The sequence below is a fragment of the Crocodylus porosus genome, unplaced genomic scaffold (genome assembly GCF_001723895.1).
Source record: "Crocodylus porosus isolate Cpor-Errol unplaced genomic scaffold, CroPor_comp1, whole genome shotgun sequence".
NCBI classification, from domain to species: domain Eukaryota; kingdom Metazoa; phylum Chordata; order Crocodylia; family Crocodylidae; genus Crocodylus; species Crocodylus porosus.
In genome coordinates this window covers 44593918-44619119 of record NW_017728948.1, presented here as the reverse complement: position 1 = coordinate 44619119, position 25202 = coordinate 44593918, and the positions used below count along the sequence as shown (strand labels likewise).

General features: G+C 42.7%; 1 protein-coding gene across 7 annotated transcripts in view; it reads right to left on the bottom strand.

Moving 5' to 3' along the window:
• Positions 1-25202, bottom strand: part of FAM114A1 (family with sequence similarity 114 member A1) — a 69592-nt gene that overhangs the window by 17065 nt on the left and 27325 nt on the right. For 6 of the 7 annotated variants that reach the window (XM_019553210.1, XM_019553205.1, XM_019553206.1 and 3 more), the window contains 5 exons: positions 17270-17389; positions 17002-17108; positions 14392-14526; positions 10939-11091; positions 7110-7233 (listed from right to left, as the gene is read on the bottom strand). In XM_019553210.1, the coding sequence (XP_019408755.1) occupies positions 7110-7233; positions 10939-11091; positions 14392-14526; positions 17002-17108; positions 17270-17389 (639 nt within the window). The remainder of the gene's footprint in view (positions 1-7109; positions 7234-10938; positions 11092-14391; positions 14527-17001; positions 17109-17269; positions 17390-25202) is intronic. The other variant, XM_019553204.1, reaches the window with a different exon arrangement.

Genomic DNA, 25202 nt, shown 5'->3' with positions numbered 1-25202 from the left:
GAATGGTCATAAACTACTACAAGACTGTTTCAGGCTGGACATAAGGAAGAATTTCTTTACTGTCTGAGCCCCCAAGTTCTGGAACAGCCTGCCATTGGAAGTGGTTCAAGCACCTACATTGAACACCTTCAAGAGCAAATTGGATGCTTATCTTGCTGGGATCCTATGACCCCAGCTGACTTCCTACCCTTTGGGCAGGGGGCTGGACTCAATGATCTTCCAAAGTCCCTTCCAGCCCTAATGTCTATGAAATCTATGAAATCTATGTGGGCCAGACCCGTCACAGTGGGCTGCAACTCAGGCTGGAACCCAGCAGCCGCCCAGATGAATGGCCAAAGAGGCTGGGGGGGCGGTACGGCTGCGCTGGTGGGAGCCCAGTGATGATGAGCTCCTGCAGACACCGCTGGAACTCTCAGTGGCGAGGGGGGTGGCGAGCGCTGACCATGGCGACCTCTTCCTCCCACTGCTGCCCCTGCTTTGCTGTTCCAGGTGACGGGGGGGCAGGATGCCTTCCACCCACTCCACCCATCTGCAGGGGCTGCTCATCACGCTGGGCAGGGAAGTGGATGGAAGGCAGCCAGAAGCTGGAGCCAGAGCTCCATGCACTGGGCAGAAGCCACTGTCTGCAGGAGCTCATCATCACTGGGCTCCCACCGGCACAGCCATACCCCCTCCAGCCTCTTTGGCCATTCATCTGGGTGGCTGCTGGGTTCCAGCCCGAGTTGCAGCCCACTGGGACAGGTCTGGCCCACATAGATTTCATAGACATTAGGGCTGGAAGGGACCTCGGAAGATCATCGAGTCCAGCTTCTGCCCAGTGCATGGAGCTCTGGCTCCAGCTCCTGGTGACCACCCAAAGGCACCGCCGGCAGTGTCAGTGGTGGTGGCAGCCAGGGGCAATCAGGGACCGCCTGCAGGCACCACCAACAGTCTTTTCGATGTCTTTTTGCAGGTGGTGCACCCCTATGCGTCACCCCTGGTTGCCCATTATAGGGGCTCATGTGCCTGCAGATACTGCACCCACTGTTCATTATTGTGCAACACCCAACCAGCTGCAGCTGCATGCTGGCTGGGGCTGGTGGGGCTGTTCTGCTTCTCTCGCATCCAGCTGCTGCTACCACCCCTGCCCCTGCTGTGCCACTCTAGGTGGGCAGGCAGGAAGCTTCAGCCCAGTGGCTTCTGCCCAGTGTGTGGAGCTCTGGCTCCAGCTCCTGGCTGCCTTCCATCCACTTCCCTGCCCTGCATGATGAGCAGACCCTGCAGATGGGTGGAGTGGGTGGAAGGCATCCTGCCCCCCCGCCACCTGGAACAGGAAAGCAGGGGCAGCAGTGGGAGGAGAAGGAGCTGCTAGAGGCAAGGGAGGCACAGTAGCACACAGCCAGCTGCAGCCACACCAGGAACTGTCCCGCCAAAGCTGTGTGCTGGCTCAGGCCAGCAGGACTGTTCTGCTCCCAGGGTGGATAAAAATCAATGATTTAAAAAAACCCCCCAAAAAACCGATAATTTTTTTTTTTAAATCATCAATAAAATTCTACATTTCTCTCTCATTAAAAAAATAACAGTTACAATTAAATCTCATCACAAACATGCTCAACCTACACTTATAGGTCTCATAAAAATGAATTAATGGCTCTGTCACACTCACACATATCAAGTTACCCACCAATCAAACATGGGCATTCGCTGGTATTTTTAGCAGCAGTGCTGCAACTAAACATATTTCAGACAACAAAGTATCAATAGCAAGCGAAAGATTTCAATCATCCAGTAAAACCACCACCATGGATGGGTTTGTATTAGGGACCAGCAAATACCAACAAGACACCATAGATGAAAAGACTGCTTGGTTAATTTATGCCACAAATTCTCCTTTTCTCATTGTTAACAATAAACACTTCATTGACGTGGTTGAGTCCTTATGACCAGGCTACACTCCACCTGGTAGAGCAGACATTGGTAGAAGGTTGCTAGATGCAGTGTATGAGAAGGAACTTGAACAGTGTGCAAGAAATAATGAGGGGAAATTTGCCAATTTAAGTATTGATGAATGGAGCAATGTACACAATTCACTAATATGTGCCTGTGTGACAAAAGAAGATGGGGTTGCATATCTTTCAGAAACAATAGATATGTCAGGAAATGCCCACACAGCAGAATATTTAAAAGAAGTGGCAGTGAAAGCTGTAATAAACTGTGAACAAACTGTCACAGATGACACTGTCACTGTGAACAGACTGTCACACGCACAGTTGTCACAGACAATGCTGCAAACGTGGCAAAGATGAGAAGATATTTAGAAGAAGAAACAGAAGAATGCTCCTTAATAACATATGGCAGCAGTGCTCATTTAATGCATCTCTTAGCCAAAGACCTAAGTACTTCTTCAGGAATAAAAGAAAATGTTGTTAAAGTTGCAAAATACTTCTGTAACAACTATTTTGCTTCAGCTTCACTGAAGAGAGCAGGAGGATCCAAACTAATTCTCCCTCAAGATGTTTTGATAGAATTCTGTGGTTCGTTGTTTTGAACAATTTATTAAGAACTGGCCTAGTCTCATAAAAAATTGTGAAGAAAACCGTGATAAAATAGATGGAAGTATCTCATCCAAAGTATCTAACATTGGATTAAAGAGGAACGTAGTATACTAAAGCCTATATCCAGAGCTTTCTCCTTTTCCAGAGCCTGATTGGTGGGGAAAACGAAATCCCCTCCACCAATCATTTTTTAACTTTTCAAAACCCCGGGGCCGCTACTGGCTAGCCCATCACACAGGTTTAAACCAGTTTCTGATCACTTAAATCGGTTTATGTGTAACTTCTGTCCTTACTCATGGACTTTACTGCAGCCCAAAGTGGTTAATTCTTAGTCCATCAAGTTAAACATTAGGCTTCCCTATAGGTCTTTACCTGAATCACTAACTTGGGTTAAATCTGTAATCTTGTCTTCAGTAGGATTTTAACTTGTGTTAGCTCACCTGGGCTAAGAGCAAAGCTTTTCTTTGTAGTGAAGATATGAATTTGACCATGCTCAGCCAATATGTTGCTAAAGGATGCTTTGTCCTCACTAGGCACTTAATGGTGATTAAAGTGTGTTTATTATAATTGGCAACACCTTATATTTTCAGTATAGTTTGGGTATAACAATATTGCAGGAACCTAAGCAAATAATTTCAGGTAAACAATTTAAAAACAAACAGACAAGCAGACAAACAACCCCCACCCAAGGACTAAAACTCTTCTCTTGAAAGGACACATTTCAGAGCAATCCAGAAAGTTATATACGGTTTGGTAAATGAGAACAAGAACATTAACTGCAGTAGCTGAAGGATAAAAACACAACTCAAATTATTATAGACACTGTCAAACCAAAGCTGGCTGAAATAGAAACTATTCTATCAGAGGGAACAAAGATGCAAATCATTTGCAGTATTAAATGCAAATGGATCATAGTTATCTAAAATGACAGACTATTGTCCTTTATGGGCCTATTAAATGAATTATTTACGTTTTATGGGGCTTTATACACTTGCTACATTCAATAAAAACACTAAGGAAACCCCTCTCCCCCCTCTTCTGGATTTACTGAAGACATCACTGTCTTTTTCTGATCAAAAAGAGATATTTTGGTGGATACCCACCAAGGATACTGTCTACAGGAAATGTAAAGCAGCATGAGCACCATCTGTGCAATGGTGTGTGTGTTAAATGATTATGACAATGAGAGGCAACAGCAATCCAAGTTTTCCATGAAAGTGATCATCACCAAGGTGCAAGCCCAACTCTACTGTAAAGCCCTACAGAAAATGTTAATTTTTACTGGTTTTCAAACTATCCAACACAATTTAATAGAAAAGGATATCTTTCCCACTGTCCATAATTCTAGATCTACTTTGTTCCCATATATACTCATATTTAACACTCTCCTAGTGTGAAAGTTTGTAAGCTGCACAGTAACCCATGGCAGTCCAAAACAGTCAACAATTATGTCCTCAAGAGATTCAATACATCTATTTGTGATCATGATATATATATCTTAATAGAAAATGTAAATCCAAAATCTCCATTTCTGGAAAGCCAGATATTTCTCTCTCCATTCTTTTTTTGTAATTCTGTCTACTGTCAGTTAGTAAACATTTTAATTTCTTAGTGAGGTCAAATCTCTTCTGCTCAACTGTATCCAAATAAAATTGTACATAGTATTTAAATGGTACAAAACAGAAAGTGGAATTATTTTAAATTAACCTATAATAAAAAAGTTGACATTGGTCCCTTAATTGTCCATAAATATATGTGGACAGACATGATTATGCAATACAGTGGAGTCGCATCTTATGCGGAGGTTAGGTTCTAGAGTCAGCGCGTAAGGCAAAAATTGCGTATAGTCAAAATTACCCTTGAAAATCAGCTGGCCTGCACCAAACTCCTGCCCAGCCAGCGTGCACAGCTTCCCAGCAGGGCTGCTTCCAATGTAGCTGCTTGGCCCAGTGAACAGCGCTGCAGGGGGGCAGCTGCAGGGTGCACGCATGGTAGGTACCAGGAGCTGGCTGGGGGTGGGAGGGAACCAGGGCGCTTGCCCAGTGGTACAGTCCGCTCCCTCCCCCATCCAGCTGCTCCTACCCAGAGCAGCCTGCACCAAACTCCTGCCCGGCCAGCGTGCACAGCTTCCCAGCAGGGCTGCTGGCCCCGTGCACAGCTCTGCGGGGGTGCAGCTGCAGGCTGAATACAAACAACTGACACTCTGGGGCATACGCGTATGATGAATTCGCATAAGTTAAATGCGCGTATGATGTGACTCCACTGTATGTGAAAGTCTTTCCAGCACTTCTGCTCATGCAGTGCACTACTTCAAGACTGATTATAAATGAAGCATACCACATGCTGCATTACATTGTTCTTAATTTGTATGTGGATCTCTGTACAGATCTGCCTAGATCTGTAAGTGGGCTGTATGTTGGAAATGGTGCAGCGGAATACTCCTGTTCATCTGCAAAGGAGAGAACATCACACTCTGTGTACTTACTCTGGTTAAGGAAAATGAATAAAGCAGTTGATTTTACTGAAGCCTGAAGAAACAGTTTCACTTTCTAAAGACTCCACTGCAAGGTGTGCAGACTTCATTTGTGGTTATTTCTTTGTCACTGAAAGGAGTGTTTTGGCCCTTTGTCTGATTTGCTTTTGTATGATGAAAAATGCTTTTTGATTTGGTCCTTCTCTTCAAAGTGCTGTGCTTTAGACTTAGTATATATAGAAGACCCTCTACAGATCCAAGACAAGGATGACGGTCAACAGCCTTGCTTCACTGGTAAAACAGAACTTTCTACCATAAGGGTAAAATTCATATGTGCAAAAGAAATAGCTTTCTTACAGGATGCTCTGAGATCGAAAAATGAACCCGTCCCAAGAATTAATAGCTCTCACGTATGTCACCCTGTCCCACAACATATGCCACATGGCCTTTTAACACACAGATAGCAGGGCATACATTTAAAAAACCACAAAAGTAAAACTCCACTAAACTAAAACATTTCATAGCACACACAATTCGCCACTTGGGGAAAGCATGAGAGACAACAAACCACATGTGACAGATGTGATTCCTGTTGTTTAATGTACTACTAGAAAGTGCTCAGATACTCCAATGATGAGGGCAGTATAAGAACTCAGACACAGCAGAACAGAATTTGCCAGTACCCTGAGGTGTTAAGGAGGAACCACCTCTAGACATTTTTCTTAATAAGAGTTTGCTTTGGTGAGTTTCAGATGCTTGGTCACATGTCACTCGGTATTTTGAAAAATTTAGGCTAGAAGGGCCTGCTTCCCTGAGATTAGGAAAAGACTTTAGAGATTAAAAAACTATTTTCAAGGCAGAATTTAAGGGCCTGATGTAAAGCCCAATTAAGTCAATGGGAATCTTTCTACTGATGTCCAGAGGCTAAGCATAGAACTTGCAACCCCCACACAGGCTATCCTGGCTTTCAGCTACCTTTGTAGCCATCTACTTTGGCTTTACCTAGGGTTTAGAGGCCCTTAGCATAATTTACACTCTCTCCGGGCCTAACTAACAGTGAACTCTTTGGGTTGACCTAGCACCACAATGCTGCCCATAATCTCTGCAGTGCAGTGTACAGTCTCTTGCCATTTCTAGCCTTATTACTTAAACAACCCATGTATTAGCTATTGCAAGGGGAACCCTGGAGAGCAGCCTTGTCAGTGCCTTTCCAACAGGAAACTGGGATCTTTACAGTCCCTTTATGCCACTCCAGTCCCTTTTACCTGGCATAGAGACTGGAGCAGGGATGAAAATATCACTAGGATGGATCTCTATTTCCCTTTGCATGTCTAAACAGCAGAATTTTAGCTGAATGCCAAAAATGCTACCTACATGAAGGTATGTGTATAGCCTTCAGCAACCAAGATGTAAAATGTGGTTGAAACCAGCTAGACAGCCAGCCAGAAAACTGCCACTTAAGCGCTCAAAAGAAAATACCGTTCCATCCCTTCAGTATATTAGATTAGGCCATTAGAGCACAAAATCACTCATCCCAACTGCCAGCCAGTTTACAGTGCATAAATAATTTTATAAGCAGGATCTATAACCTGAATGTCAATTAATGGTGTGTTGCCCTTTACTTTTTATTTTGCTTGCTCTGTTGAGATTAAAAAAAATCCATAATCAACCCTAACTTCATTATCCAATGCTGTATGCATCTTTCACTTTAGTTAGAGTATGAGGGTAAAATGAAGCATATAACCACCTGAGCTTTTCTTGTCTCCACATTATTTGTTTCTTTTTGAGCAGTATAAAGGTGACACACAAATTTCACTCCAAAACATCTGTTATCAATGCAGCAGTAGCTCCTAGATGGTTTGGACTAAAACCCAGTATCAGCACTTAGCATTTGTCACAGACTACCAGGGAACCTCCTCATCACACTTTTAACTGAAAAGGAGAGGGTTTGGTGTGATCTTTGGACCACTTACCAGGGCTTTGTGCACTACCAGTGGTCCACTTCCTCTGAACTAAGTAAGGCATGTCAGCTTGAATTTTTTTAATTAAACCCATAGATTTAATAGTTTGCACATGGGATAACTCAGCAGTTCTTTAATTACCTTTTTTTTCTTGACCATCTTCACTATTTGATTCCTTTGGAATGAAGATCTCTTTAATAGCAATCAAATAATTTTTCACAATTTCCAATTGCTCTCCATTAAGGGAAGTTAAAAATGACTGAATCTGAAAAAGAAATGATGATGATCAGTCATAACATAATTAGGCCTTTTCTTCATTGTAATGGCTGATTTGAGCGTAAGCTGTCTGATGCTATGCTGAGAAAGAGACATAAACTCCCATTATGAACTCACATCTTTTATCTTGTTGACTACAAGGGACCAACTCACAGGATCATAATAAATTCTAGTTTATTGAATGGGATGTGAAGTTACCAATAAAAGTACTGGTCACCTTACCACATACACGCACTCATTCATTCAAACCCATGTAGTATAGTGTATAGTAGCTGCTGTAGTTATTGTGAGAGCACTGGTGTCAGTATATCTACCTATTCGAGGCCCTGGAGTCTGCTGTTGATGGTCAGCTTCCTTCAAGGTGATGTCTTCTCCAGAAGGGGGTTGCCTACTTGTCCTTCTTTCTAGATAGGTCAAGTGCTGGATGAGAGGGCACCACTGAGTGTCATGCTTCACTGCCTTTTATCCCTTTCTGGCAGACTTGTGTGATCCCCCAGCATCATCTTGGCTACCCAATCCAGAAGTCGGTGTCCTATGTGGGTCTTGAATAGTACCTGACACCTGTTAGTCACAGGGGTCTCTGCCTGCTGGCACCTGAAGTTTCAGGAGTCCACCCTTGACTTATTGACTTAATGGCTGTATTGTCATGGGTTACAGGAATAGTCCACAGGGTGAGTGCTCAGTTCCAGGAATCAGTTCTTTAGCCTGATTAAAATGGAGTTCCTTTGGCTAGGCTATTGTCTACTGATGATCATCATTCACTTGCATTCACTCAACAGATTTTATTACTTTACAATTACAATTTCAATGAAGTTTCAACAACGGTGCAGGGTGTAACTTCATTCTACAGGGAGTACATTCCTTAAGAGTTTAAAAGAGAAAATATAAATAAAAAATTCCATGGTAAAGATGAGACAGATGAAATATGAAAATGCACTGTGAGAAATATATAAAAATGCAATGTGAGGTAGTGAAATTAAAAGGCTACTGGGAGCAGTAAGTGAGTTAAGTTAGCACAGGATATATTTACAGTCTTTGCAATGGACTTTTTAGTTATGTTTTCTTTAGTAACACTGAGCTTAATTGATATGTAGATGTAGTTTTTAGGTTTCTTCTACAGAAAGCCACTTCAGCTTTCTGGCTTGCTCTGAGCCTTGCCACACCCATGCAATTAATATGCTAGGTCTCTGCCAATACTGAGAAGGAAAACAAATGCACAAAATGTTTCAGGCAAGAAGGGTCTTCTGTTATATCAATGTCCAGAAGGGAAACGTATAAAAGGGGCTTTCTGCTACAATCTAACCTACTGGCTTACTTTGTCAATGGGTGACCATAATGCCTTTCCAATATTACAATATCTTCAGGTCTCTTCCTACTCCCAGAACACATACTTTGGATTTTAAAAACCTGTAATTTAAAGGTGAAACCTTTATATGGGAAGGTTGTGGTGAAGGTTATGAGTAGGAAGAGAATACAGGAAGGCTCACTGTCCACCTGGACACTTGTGGCAGGGAACATCAGAGTACAAGTCCTGTTCCCTGTCTCCACTGGCCTCACCCACAACACTGACAGACAGTTCAGCTGTTCTGAATAACTCAGTGCTCCTGGCAGATCATTATCCCTTAGAGAGTCTGGCTGAAGCCCATGAAAGATTTTGAAAATTAAAACTACAAACCTTGGGACTGGCTGTTAAAAGTCTGTGCTCCTCACACACAGCTCTCTGTCCTGCCAAATTCCCACAAACAGCTTGTTTCCTACTTCAGCTAGGAATCTCTTTTTAGTGTCCACATTGTTTCTGGCTCAAATCACTTAGGCTTCTAACTCTGAAACTCCAGTAGTTGAAACTCCAGTACTAAACACACCTTTTCCCAAGAGATTAACGCATTTTATTATAAAGGAGAGCAGACTTTAGATTAACATGGTCTTAACAGACTCAAAGTAACAGTCTTGGGTGTGATTAAAATTCAGATGCTTTAATTACTTAAAAAAAAGGTTTGTAGTTCATTGCTTTAAAATAGCCTCTAGTTTTACCTTTATAATTTTGACTTAGAAGTCACTTCAAACATAAAAGTTAGAGGGAGAGTAGGGGCCAGATTCTGTTCCAGCTAGTGGACAATTAAATGGACTTAGCTACCTAAGTGTGATTCTGTTGCACTCAGGTATTGAAAATTCATTAATGCATCTACTTTTGTAATAACTTGTAATAACTAGGATGGAGTCACAAAAAATCAGCAAGGAAGACCTATCCATCTTTTGCATTAACTGTTTGCCAAGGATTCCAACTGGGTAGAACAGAATCTGGCTCTAAGCAACAAGCTTTTATTAATCTGGACCTATACTTACTTGTAGCAGAAAAATAGGAGGCTGGTGTTAGACCATTTTAGAAAGTGAGGGCCTTTACGCTAAATATGTTTTATGCCAGGGCTGTCCAATTGCATGTGGCCTGCAAAGTTAATTTGTGGCCTTCACACTCCTGCCCAGCTGCCACTGCCCTAATCACTCTGGCTGTAGCAATATCTGGGGTCTCCTTTCCCTTCTCTGGCTTCTTTTTCCTGCCTGATTCCAAGAGGAGGGTGGTGCGATGTGGCACAACACAGCCTATGGTGCAGCAGGGCAGCCTGCAGCTGGGCCAGACTGTGGGTGAGGCCAGGGTGACTGGGTTTGTGGGGTGGTGTGGGAGGTTGCGTACAAATGCAATGCAGTATGGGATTGCCTACTGGGTGATCAGCCAGGAGTGCTGGTAGTTTGTGCTGGTGCGGCCTGCACAGCATGCGATTCCCACTGGTGTGGCTTACAGGGCATGCAACCAGTCACTTAGAAGTTGGCCACCCCTGTTCTGTGCCCTAACCTTTTTCAGAGGGGAAAGAAGAATGGACTTTAAAAAACAGAAATACACAGAGGAAGATAGTTTGAGAACTATTTAGAAAACTGAGTACTGAGAGAGCAATAAGGCTCCCCTGAGCTAATTTGGCATAGAGTTAATAAACTAATACTTGAAATAAAAGCTGGATGTCATAATAACATTATGAATTTAAGCATGTCTCTAAGAGTGAGGCTACAGTACTGGAGTCATCAAAAGTTAAAAGCAGTTAGTGCATATCTGTATATGGAGATCTAAAGTAACTTGAACTGGCAGTGACAATGTTCAGATTATATTCTTCCTAGAACTCTGAATTTGTAAGCACATGGCTCTTAACTTGATTTGCTACAGAGATTGCAAACACCCAGTATTTATATCTTGGGTACACGCTAATAAAACAATGCAATAAATCAGGGATAGAAATTGAATAAATAATCAGGAATCAATTTTATTTCACTATCCTCTGGGAGTAGTTGTTCTGGAGTTCCTGGATATAAATATCAATCTCTTCCAAAAAGAAAATAATTGAGTTTCCTGGCAGAGCTTAAGGGGATATTTATATCTGGTCACACATCAAAAAACAAGGAATACACAATGTTTTAACAACTAGAACTGTAAATACAAAGTTTCCTTGATTTTTTTCAGCTATTGTGCTAAATCCTAGTTCTATTGAGATGGACTGCCCGAGACCAGGGACTGCCCATTGGGACTAATCCAACCTCTCCTAAAGTCAATGGAAACCCGTAATGACTTAAAAGAGAATTGTTTTGGGAGATTACTGCTTGAGAACAATTTTTCACTAACCACTGCAAATTTATGGCCTTTATACTGTACCTTGGCTTCACTTTCATTAGACAGAATTTCCAGAGCTTCAAGATGGGACAAACCCTGGAATTCATCAAAAAGCAACCCGTAATGTGCTGTCCTTTCGACTGTGACTTGCTGGGCCAATCTCTGTTTCTCTTTCTCTTTAGCTTCTCGCAACAACTGTAAAATATATATATCATTCCGGTTAGTGTATTGGCGACACTGTGGAATTGGGTTTTTATTACTCTCAGCCTCATCTTTTCTAGGTAGTAGTAATAAAATTTGGGACTATGACTAAAATTTCAGCACTGTAGGTAGGTATGTTAATCTGAAATGCCCATAACTTTTTTGATAAACCTCTCTAATAAAATATTTAAGTAGTGCTCTACGTTTAGTTTTCCTTTTGGTGTTATTAACTATCCTTAAAAAGGGCAAATAATGTTGTTTATATCCTCGAAGGCAATATCTGCTACAGGTAATACCTCATAAATTTGGCCACCATTTAAAATGGAAGAAAAATAAAAAGGTCTTTATTCCAGAGACTGCCTAACTCTCTTATAGCACCTATAACAGAGCACAAACTCTGCAGAATGTTGCTGCTGAGGCCCCTACCCAAAAGGGGTATTTCCATGTATAGTGAAAGCTGTCCTAAGTAACCACTGGACATGCAAAAATCATTACCTTAATGAGCATAGGTCTTATAATAGAGGTGGTTCAGACTTGTGCTCCATACTTTTGAGGATGTTTTGGAGTGATCCTTTAATACTTATATATGCTATTTTTATGGGGACTTTATATTTTGCACTGCTATGGCCTCAGTGTTTGAAAATGTGATTCTTATAATTTGGAGGCAGTCACCCACATTTTAAATTTTGAGGTACATCACATTTTCAATCTACACTACTTGAGAGAATCCTTTTCATTACAAGAGTTGTAGTATTCTTATATCATGAACTGCCTGGGAATGTTGTAAGTGAAATACCTTACATAAAGCTTAAGCTGATCCTGCAATCAGATGTACATGCCAGTTACATCAATGACAGTACTGAGGCTGTAGCATTTTATATCTCTACTTTATTGGTATTTATATTCTACTTTATTGGTAATGGCTATGTGTGTATTGCTGTCATAATATATACATAAAGGGTACAATTAGAGAATGTTCTTAACATGAATTACTTTGCTTTTAACCTCCAATCCATTTCTGCTTACAGTAGTAGATGTTGAAAATGAAATTTTAAGAGAAAAATATCTCACTGCAACATTATATTCTACAAGCAGAAAAAAGTTTAATGCCTACTGTTAGATCTCATTTAATTTTACTAAAAGTAGTTTTAATACCATCTAAGTCCATCTGTGTTTATTTACAGCCTCTCTGCATCCCTTCTATGCTGTATAATGATGTAATAGTATTGGAGTCATCAAAAGTTACACGTAGTTACTGCATATCTGTATGTGGAGATCTAAAGTAACTTGAACCAGCAATGACAATGTTCAGATTAACTTGTAAGCACATGACTCATGACTTGACTGCTATGTAAGATTAGTGTGTGCTGCTGAGGATACTGAGAAAAATAAATAATATTTTTTCACTGTTTTAATTTTTCCCAATAAAATTTACGCTTTATTCCATTATCACTCATTGTGACTGATGTCATATACAGTAAAATCTCTGTTATCTGGGATTTGAGTGACCGGAACACTCTATTAATTGGAATTTCTGGCTGGCCAGCTAGACACAGGCAGTGGGGAAGCTTGCCCACAGTGGCCGCCACTGCCACCCACCACCCTGTGCTGCAGCTGCTCCGTGTGCAGCCACTCCTACCCCTCCTTGCTCTGCTTACGGCCACCGCACCACAAATTATAGGGGAGTGCGGTCACATTTGAGGACAGGCTGGGGATACAGGCTAACCTGGACAGGCTTGCAAGGTGGGCGGATCAAAACCTGATGGTGTTTAACGCAGAGAAATGTAAAGTGCTCCATCTGGGGACAAATAATCTGCAACACACTTACAGGCTTGGCGGTGCTACGCTTGCTAGCACCACAACTAAAAGAAACCTGCAGGTCATGACAGACCACAGAATGAACATGAGTCACTAATGTGATGCTGTAGCTGACACAGTGAACAAAACACTGGCATGTATCTATCGATGCATCTCAAGCAAAACTAAGGATGTGTGTTTCTGGCCTACTTGACTAGGAAAACAGACAAAGACCAGAAATGCTGATACTGCTTATTTCAGTTACATGTTCTGAGATAAGGATTCCTGCATGCCTTGTTCAGTTTAGATATATTACCCTGTAAACAGATGTTTTCTTTAAGTAAACTGCCTGCATGTCTGCATGATTTACCATCGTTTTGTTTCTCCAAGGTTGTATTTTTTCTCTTTCTCTGTCTTAAGTATAAATATGCTTGTAAACTTAAAGAGTCTGAGAAATCCTTTGAAGCAGACAAGTGGGTGATTCCCCTTGCTGTATGAAATTCTCCCTGTGATCACAGTATAGCCCTAAATAAAGAAAAACTGGCTCTGTCAGTTCTGATTCAACCACAATGTGAAGTTTGATTTCTTCCACAGATGTCATCCTCCCACTCTACTTGGCCTTGGTGAGACCACAGCTGGACTACTGCATCCAGTTCTGGGCACTGCACTTCAGGTGTGCAGAAGCTTGAGAGTCCAAAGGAGGGCCACGCGCATGATTAGAGGTCTGGAGAGCAGTTCATATGAGAGGCTGAAGGACATGGGGCTGTTCAGCATGGAGTAAAGAAGACTTAGAGAGGACTTGATGGCAGCCTATAAGTATATAAGGGGTGTACTTCAGGGCCTGGGGGAGCATCTATTCACCAAGGCATCCCAGAGGAAGACAAGAACCAAATGGATACAAATTGCCTGAAGATGGCTTTAGACTGGACATAAGGAGAAACTTCTTTATGATTTGAGAGCCTAGGGTCTAAAACAGACTTCCCCCAGATATGGTACAATCACCTACCCTGGAGTTCTTTAGAAAAACAACTTGATGTGCACCTTGCTGGGGTCATCTGACCCCAGCAGTCTCTTCTGCTCAAGTGCGGGGGGGGGGACTTGATGATCTTGTGAGGCTCCTTCTAGACCCTAACATCTATAAATCTATGAATTGTTAAGTAAAGTATTACAACTAAGTAGGTGAGGTGAGCAGACACTTATAACTGTTTAGAAACCCTGAAGGGTTTGATTACATCTCAAAATACAGTAATTTATCATCATTTACAGTATCTTACAAAGATTAGTTATACACATCCTTATGTGTAAGTGCTGATTGTACTAGACATAATAATTTGTAGTCCTACTGAGAAAAAAATGGGTACAACACAACGCATAAATGTTATGTGTAAAACTGAGCCATAGTCTATTCCAATAAATTAACCCCTGTGTCTGTTTAACTGGAAAATCTAGCTCAGTAGTCTCCAACTGAGGTAAGACCTGGGTTTGATGCAAACCAACCTGAGATAGGGAAACTGTTCTTTCCATTAATATTTTTGTTTTCTTAAATCCAGGATCACTTTCTGCCAGGACATTCATGGTTTTCTTCCCAATAAATTCCAAAGCATCTAGGCCACCAGATAAGACACTTTTGCCCTGCATATAAAACAATGCAACATGGTTATCTTCTTCACATTATTTGTTAATGTGAAATTGTAGAAAATGGTGCTTTTGCTGACACACTCTGAATATTCAGCTCCCTATAGCTTCCCCACCCTGGCTAAGAATAGGATCTATGACACCATTAATCACCTTGATTTGCTTTGAATATGTTTTCCAGAAGAAAAAGTTCTATATAAAAGCTTTTCAATTTAATGAAACAAAAACAAACTTACATTGTATGAAATTTAATAGCTTGTTGCCCATAAAAAATATGCCTAATAACATTTTTTTTAGTATTAGTATTGTTAATAAAAAGTTAGAAAAAAAGCCACCTTCATTTTGTACATGTGGGTGGCTCTGATTCTTCTTTTGATGGCATGCAGCAGAATAGAGCAAATGCTATGAATAGAAAGGCTGAAGTAAAGGTCTGTTACGAACCTCTCATGCAACTGATTTTTTTATCTAATACCTGCAAATGAACTGTGACAATGTATCATACTTACTCAATTAAAAGACAATACCTTTCCTCCATTTAACATAGGGGAAAAGGTTCTTCATTCCAGAACTGAGTATGAGGCGGCAGGGGGCAGGCAGCTGCTGTGGCTCCAGCTCTGGCCTCAGCTGTGGGTCTGGACCACAGCCACAACTGTTGCCTGCCCTCCACTGCCTCTGTATCGCCCTCCACTCCTTCCCTGCAGCCTCAGGAATCCACTGCACCCAGTCTTCCCCTGGACTGCTTCTCCCCACCAACACTACTATACTCCTCCTTACCTTTGCTTTAGTGCCAGCAGGCTCCATCCTTGCAGCCTGAAGCACCAGCCAAGCCCTGTAGTAGCAGTGCCAACTCCATGTTGCTGCTACGGCGCGGAGTGGGAGCTGTGCTTAGTGCCCCAGGTTGCCATTGGGATGGAGCCTGCTGGTGCCATAGCAGATGTAAGGGGTGAGGACCCAAGGCTGCAGGGGGAAGAAGCAGCCCAAAGAGAGAAAGGGGGTGATGGAGGAAGGAGGGCAAGGGAGGGCCTGAGGCTGGGGAAGGCAGACACAAGGGGGGTAAATGATGGGGGACAGGTGGCAGGGGACAAATAGGAACAGAAGGCTTCACAGGCTAATAGCTTTGTTATCAGTTCAGACTCCATGCTGACATATTTTGAAGTGCTAAGTTCAGTGTGGGAAACTTCCCCAAGGTCTCAGAGGCTGAGACTGTCCTGGCTGTCAACAGCAGAACACTGAAGGAAAATGTCCTTGGTTAGATACAAAAGTTACTACATTACCAGGGAAGGATCCTAAAATGTCCATCCTCCTCTCATAAAACTGATTAGCATAATATAAGAGCTTTCTTGGACTTTCAACACTCATATAGGCACACCTTCCTTATTCTTTTTCATGCAGACTGGCTTCTTCAGTGCTCAGACAATCTTCCCCAGCATGAGCAAATGCTAAGTAGCTACAACTCTGGTGGCCCCAGTACAACCCTTTAGGAATGGTCACTGGAAGTCTTCCCATGATCCCAGAAACTTTAACTTTGAGAGGCAGGTGAGGCAGGAAAATATATTCATGGTGTGCTAAGAACAGCTGGATACATATTGAAAGGGAACCCCACTCCCCTCAACAAATCTGTACAAAGGACAGTCAACCTACTATGCACCCCAGCTGCTGCTTGCAAGCTTCTGCAGTTTCTTACTAGAACACAGTGCAAAAAGCCCAGAAAAAAATGAATGCAGTGGCAGTATTTTGTATGACTTGGAGGAGAATAAGATGGCATGTGAATGGATGTTGAAAATGTAATGGAAGAAACAATAGGATTTAACCAGAACTTGGATGCTGAGAATGAGTGAAAGAAATATATTGCAATGTAATACATAGATTGTGAGCCTGGGTGACAGGGAAATATATGAGGAAGATGGTAGAAAAGCAAGAAAGCTTTTGCCACATTGAGTTTCAGATGGCATTAGAATAGCTAGATAGTGAGAGGGCTGATCTGAGATGTAAGACTAGGCAGAGAAGTGAGGTAGGGAGGAATCAGAGATGGAACATTTCAAGTAAAAAAGCTTGAAGCAAGCAAATCTCGCATTGTCTTTTTTTACCTATCAGCAAAAATATCAAAATCCCTCCTAGCAAAATTAATCATGAATGAGTTGATTTTAATAAAAGTCACATGAAGTCACCATATCTGCACAAAGCTGATTTCCCAGGAGTTTGCATAGCTATCTGTAGTTTAGAAGCCAGACATCCTTCCAGATGAGTCTAGCCTAGTGTTTATCTTAAGTTGGAAATTTTCTTTGCTGTACTTTAAACTATTATTTTTGCTAGTTATTTTTTGCCTGAACATATTAAAGATGTTCAAAAACAGTTTTTTCAACCAGTCACAGAATTCCTCTCCTTCTCAAATATGACTTGCTAGTACTTACAAGGAAGGGCACATAGAAACACTTGAGAAGACACAAATGAAGGCATATTTTAACTACTTACCGTGTTCTGAACAACATTAGTGATTGTTGACAACATCCCACGTGATCCAGATGAAGGAGATGATGACAAAACATCAGTAGAATTCTGATCTGTGGCATCTTCTGCTTCTAAAAAATACAAGCCATAATGCATTTTGAATACTGCAGGTCATAAATCCCAAGAAACTGAATGACTGAATTCTGTTATCAAAATCTTTGAATTCCCAAATTGTATAAATTTTACAATTTGTCAAGGCCTTTTGTCTAGTTTGGACCACTGAACCACTTACGTATACTTGGGGTGATTTTTTCAGTTCCAGGGGGCTGGGCAGATTCTGAAGATGCTGAGTTAGAATTGTGAATTCGGAGGGTGGCTCCTGCCTTTTCCTTTACTGCTGTTAATCCATGACCTGTAATGCAGCAAACACATGAGAGAATCAAATATATTTCAGATGCAAGTATGCATTTCTGTGGTTTGGAAACATACGTATTAATTCTAAAAAAGATACTTTCCACAGGCATGAAATAATAAATAGGTGAAAATAGAAATACCAATTCTACTTATTTTCTAGGTCAGAAAAATGGGATAGACCTTCATTTATTCATGACTTATTAACACATGCTCTGCTTCCTTCGTGTGTCCAATTAATTAATTAATTATAAGTAAATGATTAAACTGAATTTGAATACAAATGATACATTTCTGGACCTTTATAAATCTTGTTTCAGTAACAGAGAACACTGCCAGTAACATGGGCCCAAATCTTCAAAGGTATTTCACTGCTCAGGCTTCAATTCATGACAGAATTTAGCTACCTTACTTCCATTTTTGGGACTTATATTCAGAATTTAGATCCTCAGAATCTTCCCAAGCTTCTCTTTAATGCAAGAGGTGTCTAAAGTTTGTAAGTGCCTACATTAACAATAGCAAAAGTTCTAGGTACCTAAAGTTTTCCTCCTAGGCAGGCCCCAAAGTGCCTCAAGGTTTATAATTGTATGTACCTTTGCCATTTTCTTGGATGGGATCTCAATTTAAAGTATATTTGCAGAGCACACCTTTTGGCAGGGCAGAAGGAAAGGCAGGTTGGAAAGCAGCCTTCAGGTAATGTGGTAGGGAAGGACACCCTGCTACATGCCTAACAAATTGTGTCTGCCTTACCTGACTAGGAAAGGGCTGGGCTTTGGAAGGATGTAAGCTCCAGCTCCAAGATGAATAGGCTAGGGCTTGCCAAACTTTTCCTCACTTGGAGACCACTGAGGGAATATCAGCTCTGCAGGGTGGTTGCAGCTCCTGAAAGCCAGCAGGGAGAGTACGGCCAGCAGTTTGGAGAGGAAATAAGGGCAGGAGGAGATTCCTCAAGACCCAGAGAGGGGTTCAGAGCCCAGAAAGAGGGGCTGAGTATATAGGACCAGAGAAGGGGGTCTGAGTATGGTGAGAGTCTGAGCGATATCAGGTGAAAATCAAAGAGTGGTAACACTTGATAGGCATGGGGCATGGTGTAGGGCCAAACTGAAGCCACGGAATTAGCCCATAAGGTGGGCACCACAGGCACCTGGTGGTCCTGTGAGTGAGAGAAGAGTGGGAAGCCCTTGGGCAGCCTCCCTTACACACACACACACACACACACACACACACACACACAATTACAGCAAGGAGTGGTGGGCAATAAAAAGGGTAACTGCCTACAGTGAGCAGAGTGGACAAGTTAGGAGGGCTTCCGGGAACTTCATGGCCATCCCTGGAAGGACACCCTGTTACATGCCTAACAAATTGTGTCTACACAAAATAGAGCCAGAGAAGCAGGAGATAGTGCTCCATTTTCTGCAGCTGCTCAGTGATTAGAACACTCACTGAGGATGTGGGTTCAATTCCCTTCTCTGATTAATGATATTTGAACAAGTCCTACACATTCCAGAAAAGTACGTTAATCCTCAAAAGACTGCATATTCTGAAATAAATACCATCCCTTCTATTGATGATGTTCCATTTAATGTGGCATAATTAAATATTAATTGGGCCACAGAGAGGGAGAGCGAGTGAGCATATGTGGTTACAGTACTTTCAGGGAAATGGAAGATTTGGATGCTTCACTGAATACTTAATATTAAGCAATGAAATATTCAGTGGAACAGGGATGTCTGAGTCCCCACTGCAGATGAAGACCATTTATCAAAGAAAGCTGAGGATGCTTAACTCCTGGCATGATTAGCTCATGTCTCCCAACCCCCACTTTGCCCTCTCCCTGGGGAGAAAAAGAAGAAATCAAGAAAAAAATAGGGAGGACTTTCCCTTATGCCTGGGCCTTTCCTTCCTTAATTAACGGATTCTTATCTTGTTATAGTTTCATAGTTTCAACTGTACTATAGAGATACATTAAAAGTATCTCTATAGTACAGTTATGGTAGTGGCTATCATGTGTTGACACTCCTGGGCTAGTTTTGAATTAGCTACCTAGCTTGATACTGACTATCATGTAGTTGCAGCAGCTTGAAAACCAGTGCTGGCTAAAAAACCTGTCCAGGAAGACTGGCAAACACTTGGTCAGTTAGCTTATACTGAAATCCATACCACCATGGTTATACTTCCCACAATATTCAGGCAGCTTGTATAAAGCTAGCTCAGATATGTCCACACAAGCTGAAGTTACTATGGTGGAGATATACTCTAATTTTAACCCTCAAAGTATACCCTTCCCCAGGACAAAATTACTTTCACCATGCACCTTAGCTATACATTTGAACCTTTGGACAGAAGTTTTTCTTCAAGTTAGACACCAAGAAAACCAGCATCATCCCCTGATTTAGTAACATACTAAACTTAGGTAGGTTATCTCACTGACATCAATGAAAATATTCACTTGCTTAAAGTTAGAACTGCATCGGATTCAAAAAAACTCATAGCTTCTCTCCCCATGAGTGTATTTAGGACAGTGGCAACTACTTCTGAAAATCCCTACCTTGCTGAGTTAAAGCCCAAACATCCATAAAATAGTATTTATCCTGGGAAAAAGCCTTTTGTCCTGGGATCTTACAAAGTAACCAGTCCATCTGTACCTGTGAAGTATGTGAGATAAAATGTGCTGCCACTTTTTCCACGGGACAGTGCTGTGTAGTCTAAGGCCATGTACAGATGTTCAAAAAGCCAGAGGAGGAACTCATCTAAATTACATGGTTTTCTCTAAGTTGTTACCTCTCAGCTCCGTGTTCTTGGGGAACCCTGACACAGGATGCAGACTGTCCGACTCGCAAAAAATTCCACCCCCCCCCAACCTAAACAAAACTGATTAAGATGCAGTGGGAGACATATCCAAAGCCCTCCAGATAAGGGAGCAACTGCCCTAGGTCTCATTTGCATCCAAGATGGAACCAGATGACGATTCATTTACATGGGAGATGGAGAACAGAACGCCGAAGCAGAGACCACAGTGAATTCTGGGATCAGAGAAGCAGGAGAGCACTGCATGTTGGGGAATCTGTGCTCCAAATGCTAATCAACCCACATTTACACACACCCAGCTCAGCATTTCTTAGACCAGTTCTAATCTGAATTTACAAAAGACCCCCCCCCAAGCAGAAGTAAAGTTTAATAGGCATCTTGGGCTGTACATTCCCTGGTCCCGCTATGGGAAGCCTATTTAAACTTGATTGGCTAAAACTCGGTTGCCAGGTTAGAGAATACGGAGGCAAAGAAACAGAGTCAAAGTGGGTATGGGCAACATTTAAACAACACTAAAGGGTCCATCACAGTCTCCAGGCCACTGGAGCCCTGGCCACAAGTGTTGTAATAATTTTCCCGAGTGGTAGAAGTCCTCTCCACAAAAGGTTATGAACACTCCAATAATTGCCTTAAGTCTGTTAAAAGACTATAGTAAGATCTGGAAAAGTCATGCTAAGCTGAGGCTTGTTCACAACAAGTAAAAATCCAAAACCTTGATGCTGCAAGCTATCTATTGTTTCTGAAGAAATCATGAGATATCCCATCAGTATATTTGCTATCCATAGGAATTTCAAGCTGGCTCCTAAGTGTCTGGTTCCTCCTTAACCTTATGTTTTCCTGAGTATCAGTTTTTTTTAAATGTTCCAAACCACATAACCCCTTGTCAAGAGAAAAGACAATGATTTAGCATTAAGAATGCTTTGTAAAAGCTGAACTAAGGGTATAAAAATCTCTAAAAAAGCAGCAGTGTGTGTGCTTCAAGAAGAAATTCTCTCTGATACCATCCGCTATTGTTCTCGAGAAGCTGGAAGAAACAGATCGTCTCCCTTAAAGGATTGTGCTAAGAACTTTACCTGTCAGCACTGAAACCCGAGTGCCTTAAACTGGTGAGATCCCAGCGCTTGCTCTCTCTCTCTTCTCTCTAGGCATAAATTTATGAACCTAAACTGTATTAGTTAAGCTTGAGCTAAGTTTCCCCAAATACTTAGTGAAACTAGAGTAAAACTGTAACTGATTGTTTGTTTTTCCTTTGCATGTCTATTACTACTAGTACCATTATATGTTTCATATACTTAGCAATAAATAACTTTTACAGTCAAACTGGTAGTAACTGGGTATATTTTTCCTTCTCTACCTCTCCTTCCCCACTTGCTCTGCAGTAACACTTCTTTTACCTAAGCTAAAGATCCCTGTGAATCCCAAAAATACTGTGGGGTCTGCTCATCAAGAGGCTAAAGACTGAGATGTGCGGAGTTTGAAACACATAAGGGGATCGGTTTGTACAGGCTGATTGACCCAGTTTAGCTCAGACGTGCCCTAATAAATTGAGTGCTGGCCCATGAGGGTGTCTGCTGGACACCCAGCCGGATTCAGAAGTAGTCTGTTTACCTGTGTGCTTGTGTCTGACTGCAGTTTATTGTTGCTCTGATGAACTGATTCTTGGCATATGAGGGTGTCAGCCAGTCCATACTGATCAACATGGCCAAATTAGGCATGTCACGTTAATTTGTGTGTGTTTGTGTGTATAACTGATTTAGTGACTGAAGGAACCCACCCCCACTGAAACTGAGTCCTGCAAGATAGCCCCATTGAGTGTAAAGACTTGCAGAATGGAAATATACAACTCCGTATAAAAACACAAGTAACATTAACAGCACATTAATAAAATTACCAAGATGCTAAAAAAGTATCCTTAATAAAGGAGCACACAGCAAGGTAATAGGCAAATATGGTAACAAAGTGGTCTAGTTTAGATTGGGAGTGAACACCATACACATTTTCCCTTTGTGGGATGATGGGGCATGCAGACAGCCTGTGTTGGCCGAGGCCCCTAGGTGGTGGTGGGGCGTGCTGCCACATGCCTCCAAGAATGCTCTGAGGGCTTCCCAGGCTGCCAGAGACTGCCAAGTATAGTTGAGTGCCTGGGCCACTCCTAAATAGTTGTTGGGCATGGGCAAGCACACTCCAAAACCCCTTACCAAGTCATTGTGGACCCTTCCCCTGTGTCCTGTCCTGAGCCTTCCAGAAGAGCCCCAGACCAAGGGTCCCCCCTTGTGAATTGCATGTGCCTCCATATTCTGGCTTGCTTGCACCCTGCTATGGTGCCCCACCACTTGTGCCGAAGCAGAGACCCAGGAGTTGCGGCATGTCCTGCTTGTCACCCTGCATGCCTCTTGAAGGAGACTGTGGAACATCATGTGCATCCATTTGGATATGATGCAGAAGCTGGTCAACATGGGATGCAGCTTCTTGCCCCTGAGTCAGCAGCCTGATGTCCCTTGCAGGGCCACGTACCATACCCTGTGCTAGCCAAATTGTCTTAGACTGGGCCACTGACTTTCATGTGGTCGCTAAGGATAAGGCCACCCAAGATGCCATGGAATGCTGGGGTGCTCTGGCACCACTTCCAGACTGTCAAGCACTGATTCTGGGGTGGCACCACCAGCAGCAAGAGGTAAGAAAGGATCTTCCTGTACACCTGGGAAGATGAACTCTATGTGCAGACCTTCCTCATGTGCTGGGCCATCTTCGTGGATACTGTCACTGGCTCCCCACATTGCATGCCAGGACTTCACTCTGCAGAAGTGGGTGGCCATTGCCAGCTTGAACCTGGCCACCTCCAGCAACCTCTGCTACATTGCCAACCAGTTTGGCATAAGCAAGTTCACAGCCAGAGAGGCCATCCAGGAGGTGTGCCTGGTCATCCAGATGTCCTGGCCAACTGCTTCATCCTCCTAGTCAACCAGCAGGAGGTGGTCACCAGCTTCTGCCACGTGGGCTTCCCCAACTGGGTGGGGGCCAGGAATGGCACCCCCAACCCCATCCTCTGCTCACCCCAGGGCATCCAGGTGTTCATCAACCACAAGGGTTACTTCTCTGTCATCCTGCAGAGCATTGTTGACCACCAGGGCTACTTTACCCACATCTTTGCTGACTGGGAAGGCAGTGCCCACAATACGAGCATCTTCCACAACCCCCCTCCCTCAGATGACGGAAAGCAGGTGTTATGCTCCTGGTGTCCCTAATTTTGTCATGAGTGCTGTCATCGTTCCTTCCTTCATTATCAAGGACCAGGTCTACCATACCAGGTCCATCTTAAACTATTTGTGCCATTTTTAGTTCGGCCGATGTGTGCTGATCTTCTGTATGGTTACAGGGTTAGAATAATTTCTGTTCACTTATACCAGTCTAAGTGTAATGTCTGGACATGCCCTATAAGTTAATTGTGGCTCATTTACTCAATTGCCAGTCGTTCCCAGACAAGGCTATTAGGCTGCATACCCTGCCAAGTCAGAGGAAGAGTAATAGCAATACAGCTTGTAAACTCTGTGTGTGTGTTAAGCTCCTCTTTTGTCCTCAGTTTTAACTCAGACCAACCAGAACAGTCTCAAATACAACATCTGTTTAAAGCAAAGGAGTGCTGCTGATACATTTGTAGCCTCCTGCTATCTTTGTCATTAGTTAAGTTGTCATTACTTACAGAACTGTGGTGAAGCCCTCAATACAGAAAAAAAATCAAGTGTATTTTTAAAACCAAAACATAAAACTGGGGATTTCATAGATTTCATACATATTAGGGCTGGAAGGGACCTCGGAAGATCATCGAGTCCAGCCCCCCGCCCAAAGGGTAGGAAGTCAGCTGGGGTCATAGGATCCCAGCAAGATAAGCATCCACTTTGCTCTTGAAGGTGTTCAATGTAGGTGCTTGAACCACCTCCGATGGCAGGCTGTTCCAGAGCTTGGGGGTTCGGACAGTAAAGAAATTCTTCCTTATGTCCAGCCTGAAAAGGTCTTGTAGTAGTTTATGACCATTCAACGTTGTCACATCCCTTGGGGAGCTCTGGTGAACAAACATTCTCCCAGATCCTGGTGGTCACCCCTGATAAACTTATAGGTGGCCATCAGATCATCCCTAAGCCTGTGCTTTTCCAGGCTAAAGAGTCCCATGGCTCTCAGCCTGTCATTGTAAGATCTGTTTTCCTGACCTCTGATCATGCGCGTGCCTCTTCTCTGGACTCTCTCAAGCTTCTCCACATCCTTTTTGAATTGTGGAACCCAAAACTGGACACAGTACTCCAGTTGCGGCCTCACTAAGGCTGAGTACAAGGGGAGAATGACGTCCCGGGATTTGCTTGAGAAGCATCTATGGATGCAAGCCAGCGTTTTCGTCGCTTTACTAGCCGCAGCATCGCATTACAGGCTCATGTTCATCTTGTGGTCAATGATGACCCCCAAGTCTCTTTCTTCCATAGTGCTAGCCAGCGTAGCACTGCTGAGCCTATAAGGATGCTGCAGGTTTTTTTCCCAAGGTGGAGAACCTTGCATTTTTCGGTGTTAGACGCCATCAGGTTCTTGTCCGCCCATTTGCTGAGCCTGTCCAGGTTAGTCTGGATAACCCGCCTGTCTTCTGGCGTAGATGCTTTGCCCCAAAGTTTGGTGTCATCGGCAAACTTGGCCAGTTCACACCTGACTCCAATGTCCACATCATTAATGAAGATGTTGAACAATATGGGTCCAGAGACAGAGCCTTGGGGGATCCCACTGGTCACAAGACATCATGATGAGTGACTGCCATCAATTACAACCCTCTGGGTCTGAACACGAAGCCAATTTCCCAGCCAGTGGATCATGGTGGACCCAAGGCCACAGTTGGCTAGTTTCATCAAGAGGTGATCATGGAATACCAGATGGAAGGCTTTTTTGGAGTCAAGATATATGACATCAATCTCTTCTCCCTTGTCCAGGTGATAGGTCACCTGGTCATAGAAGGAAATGAGATTGGTCAA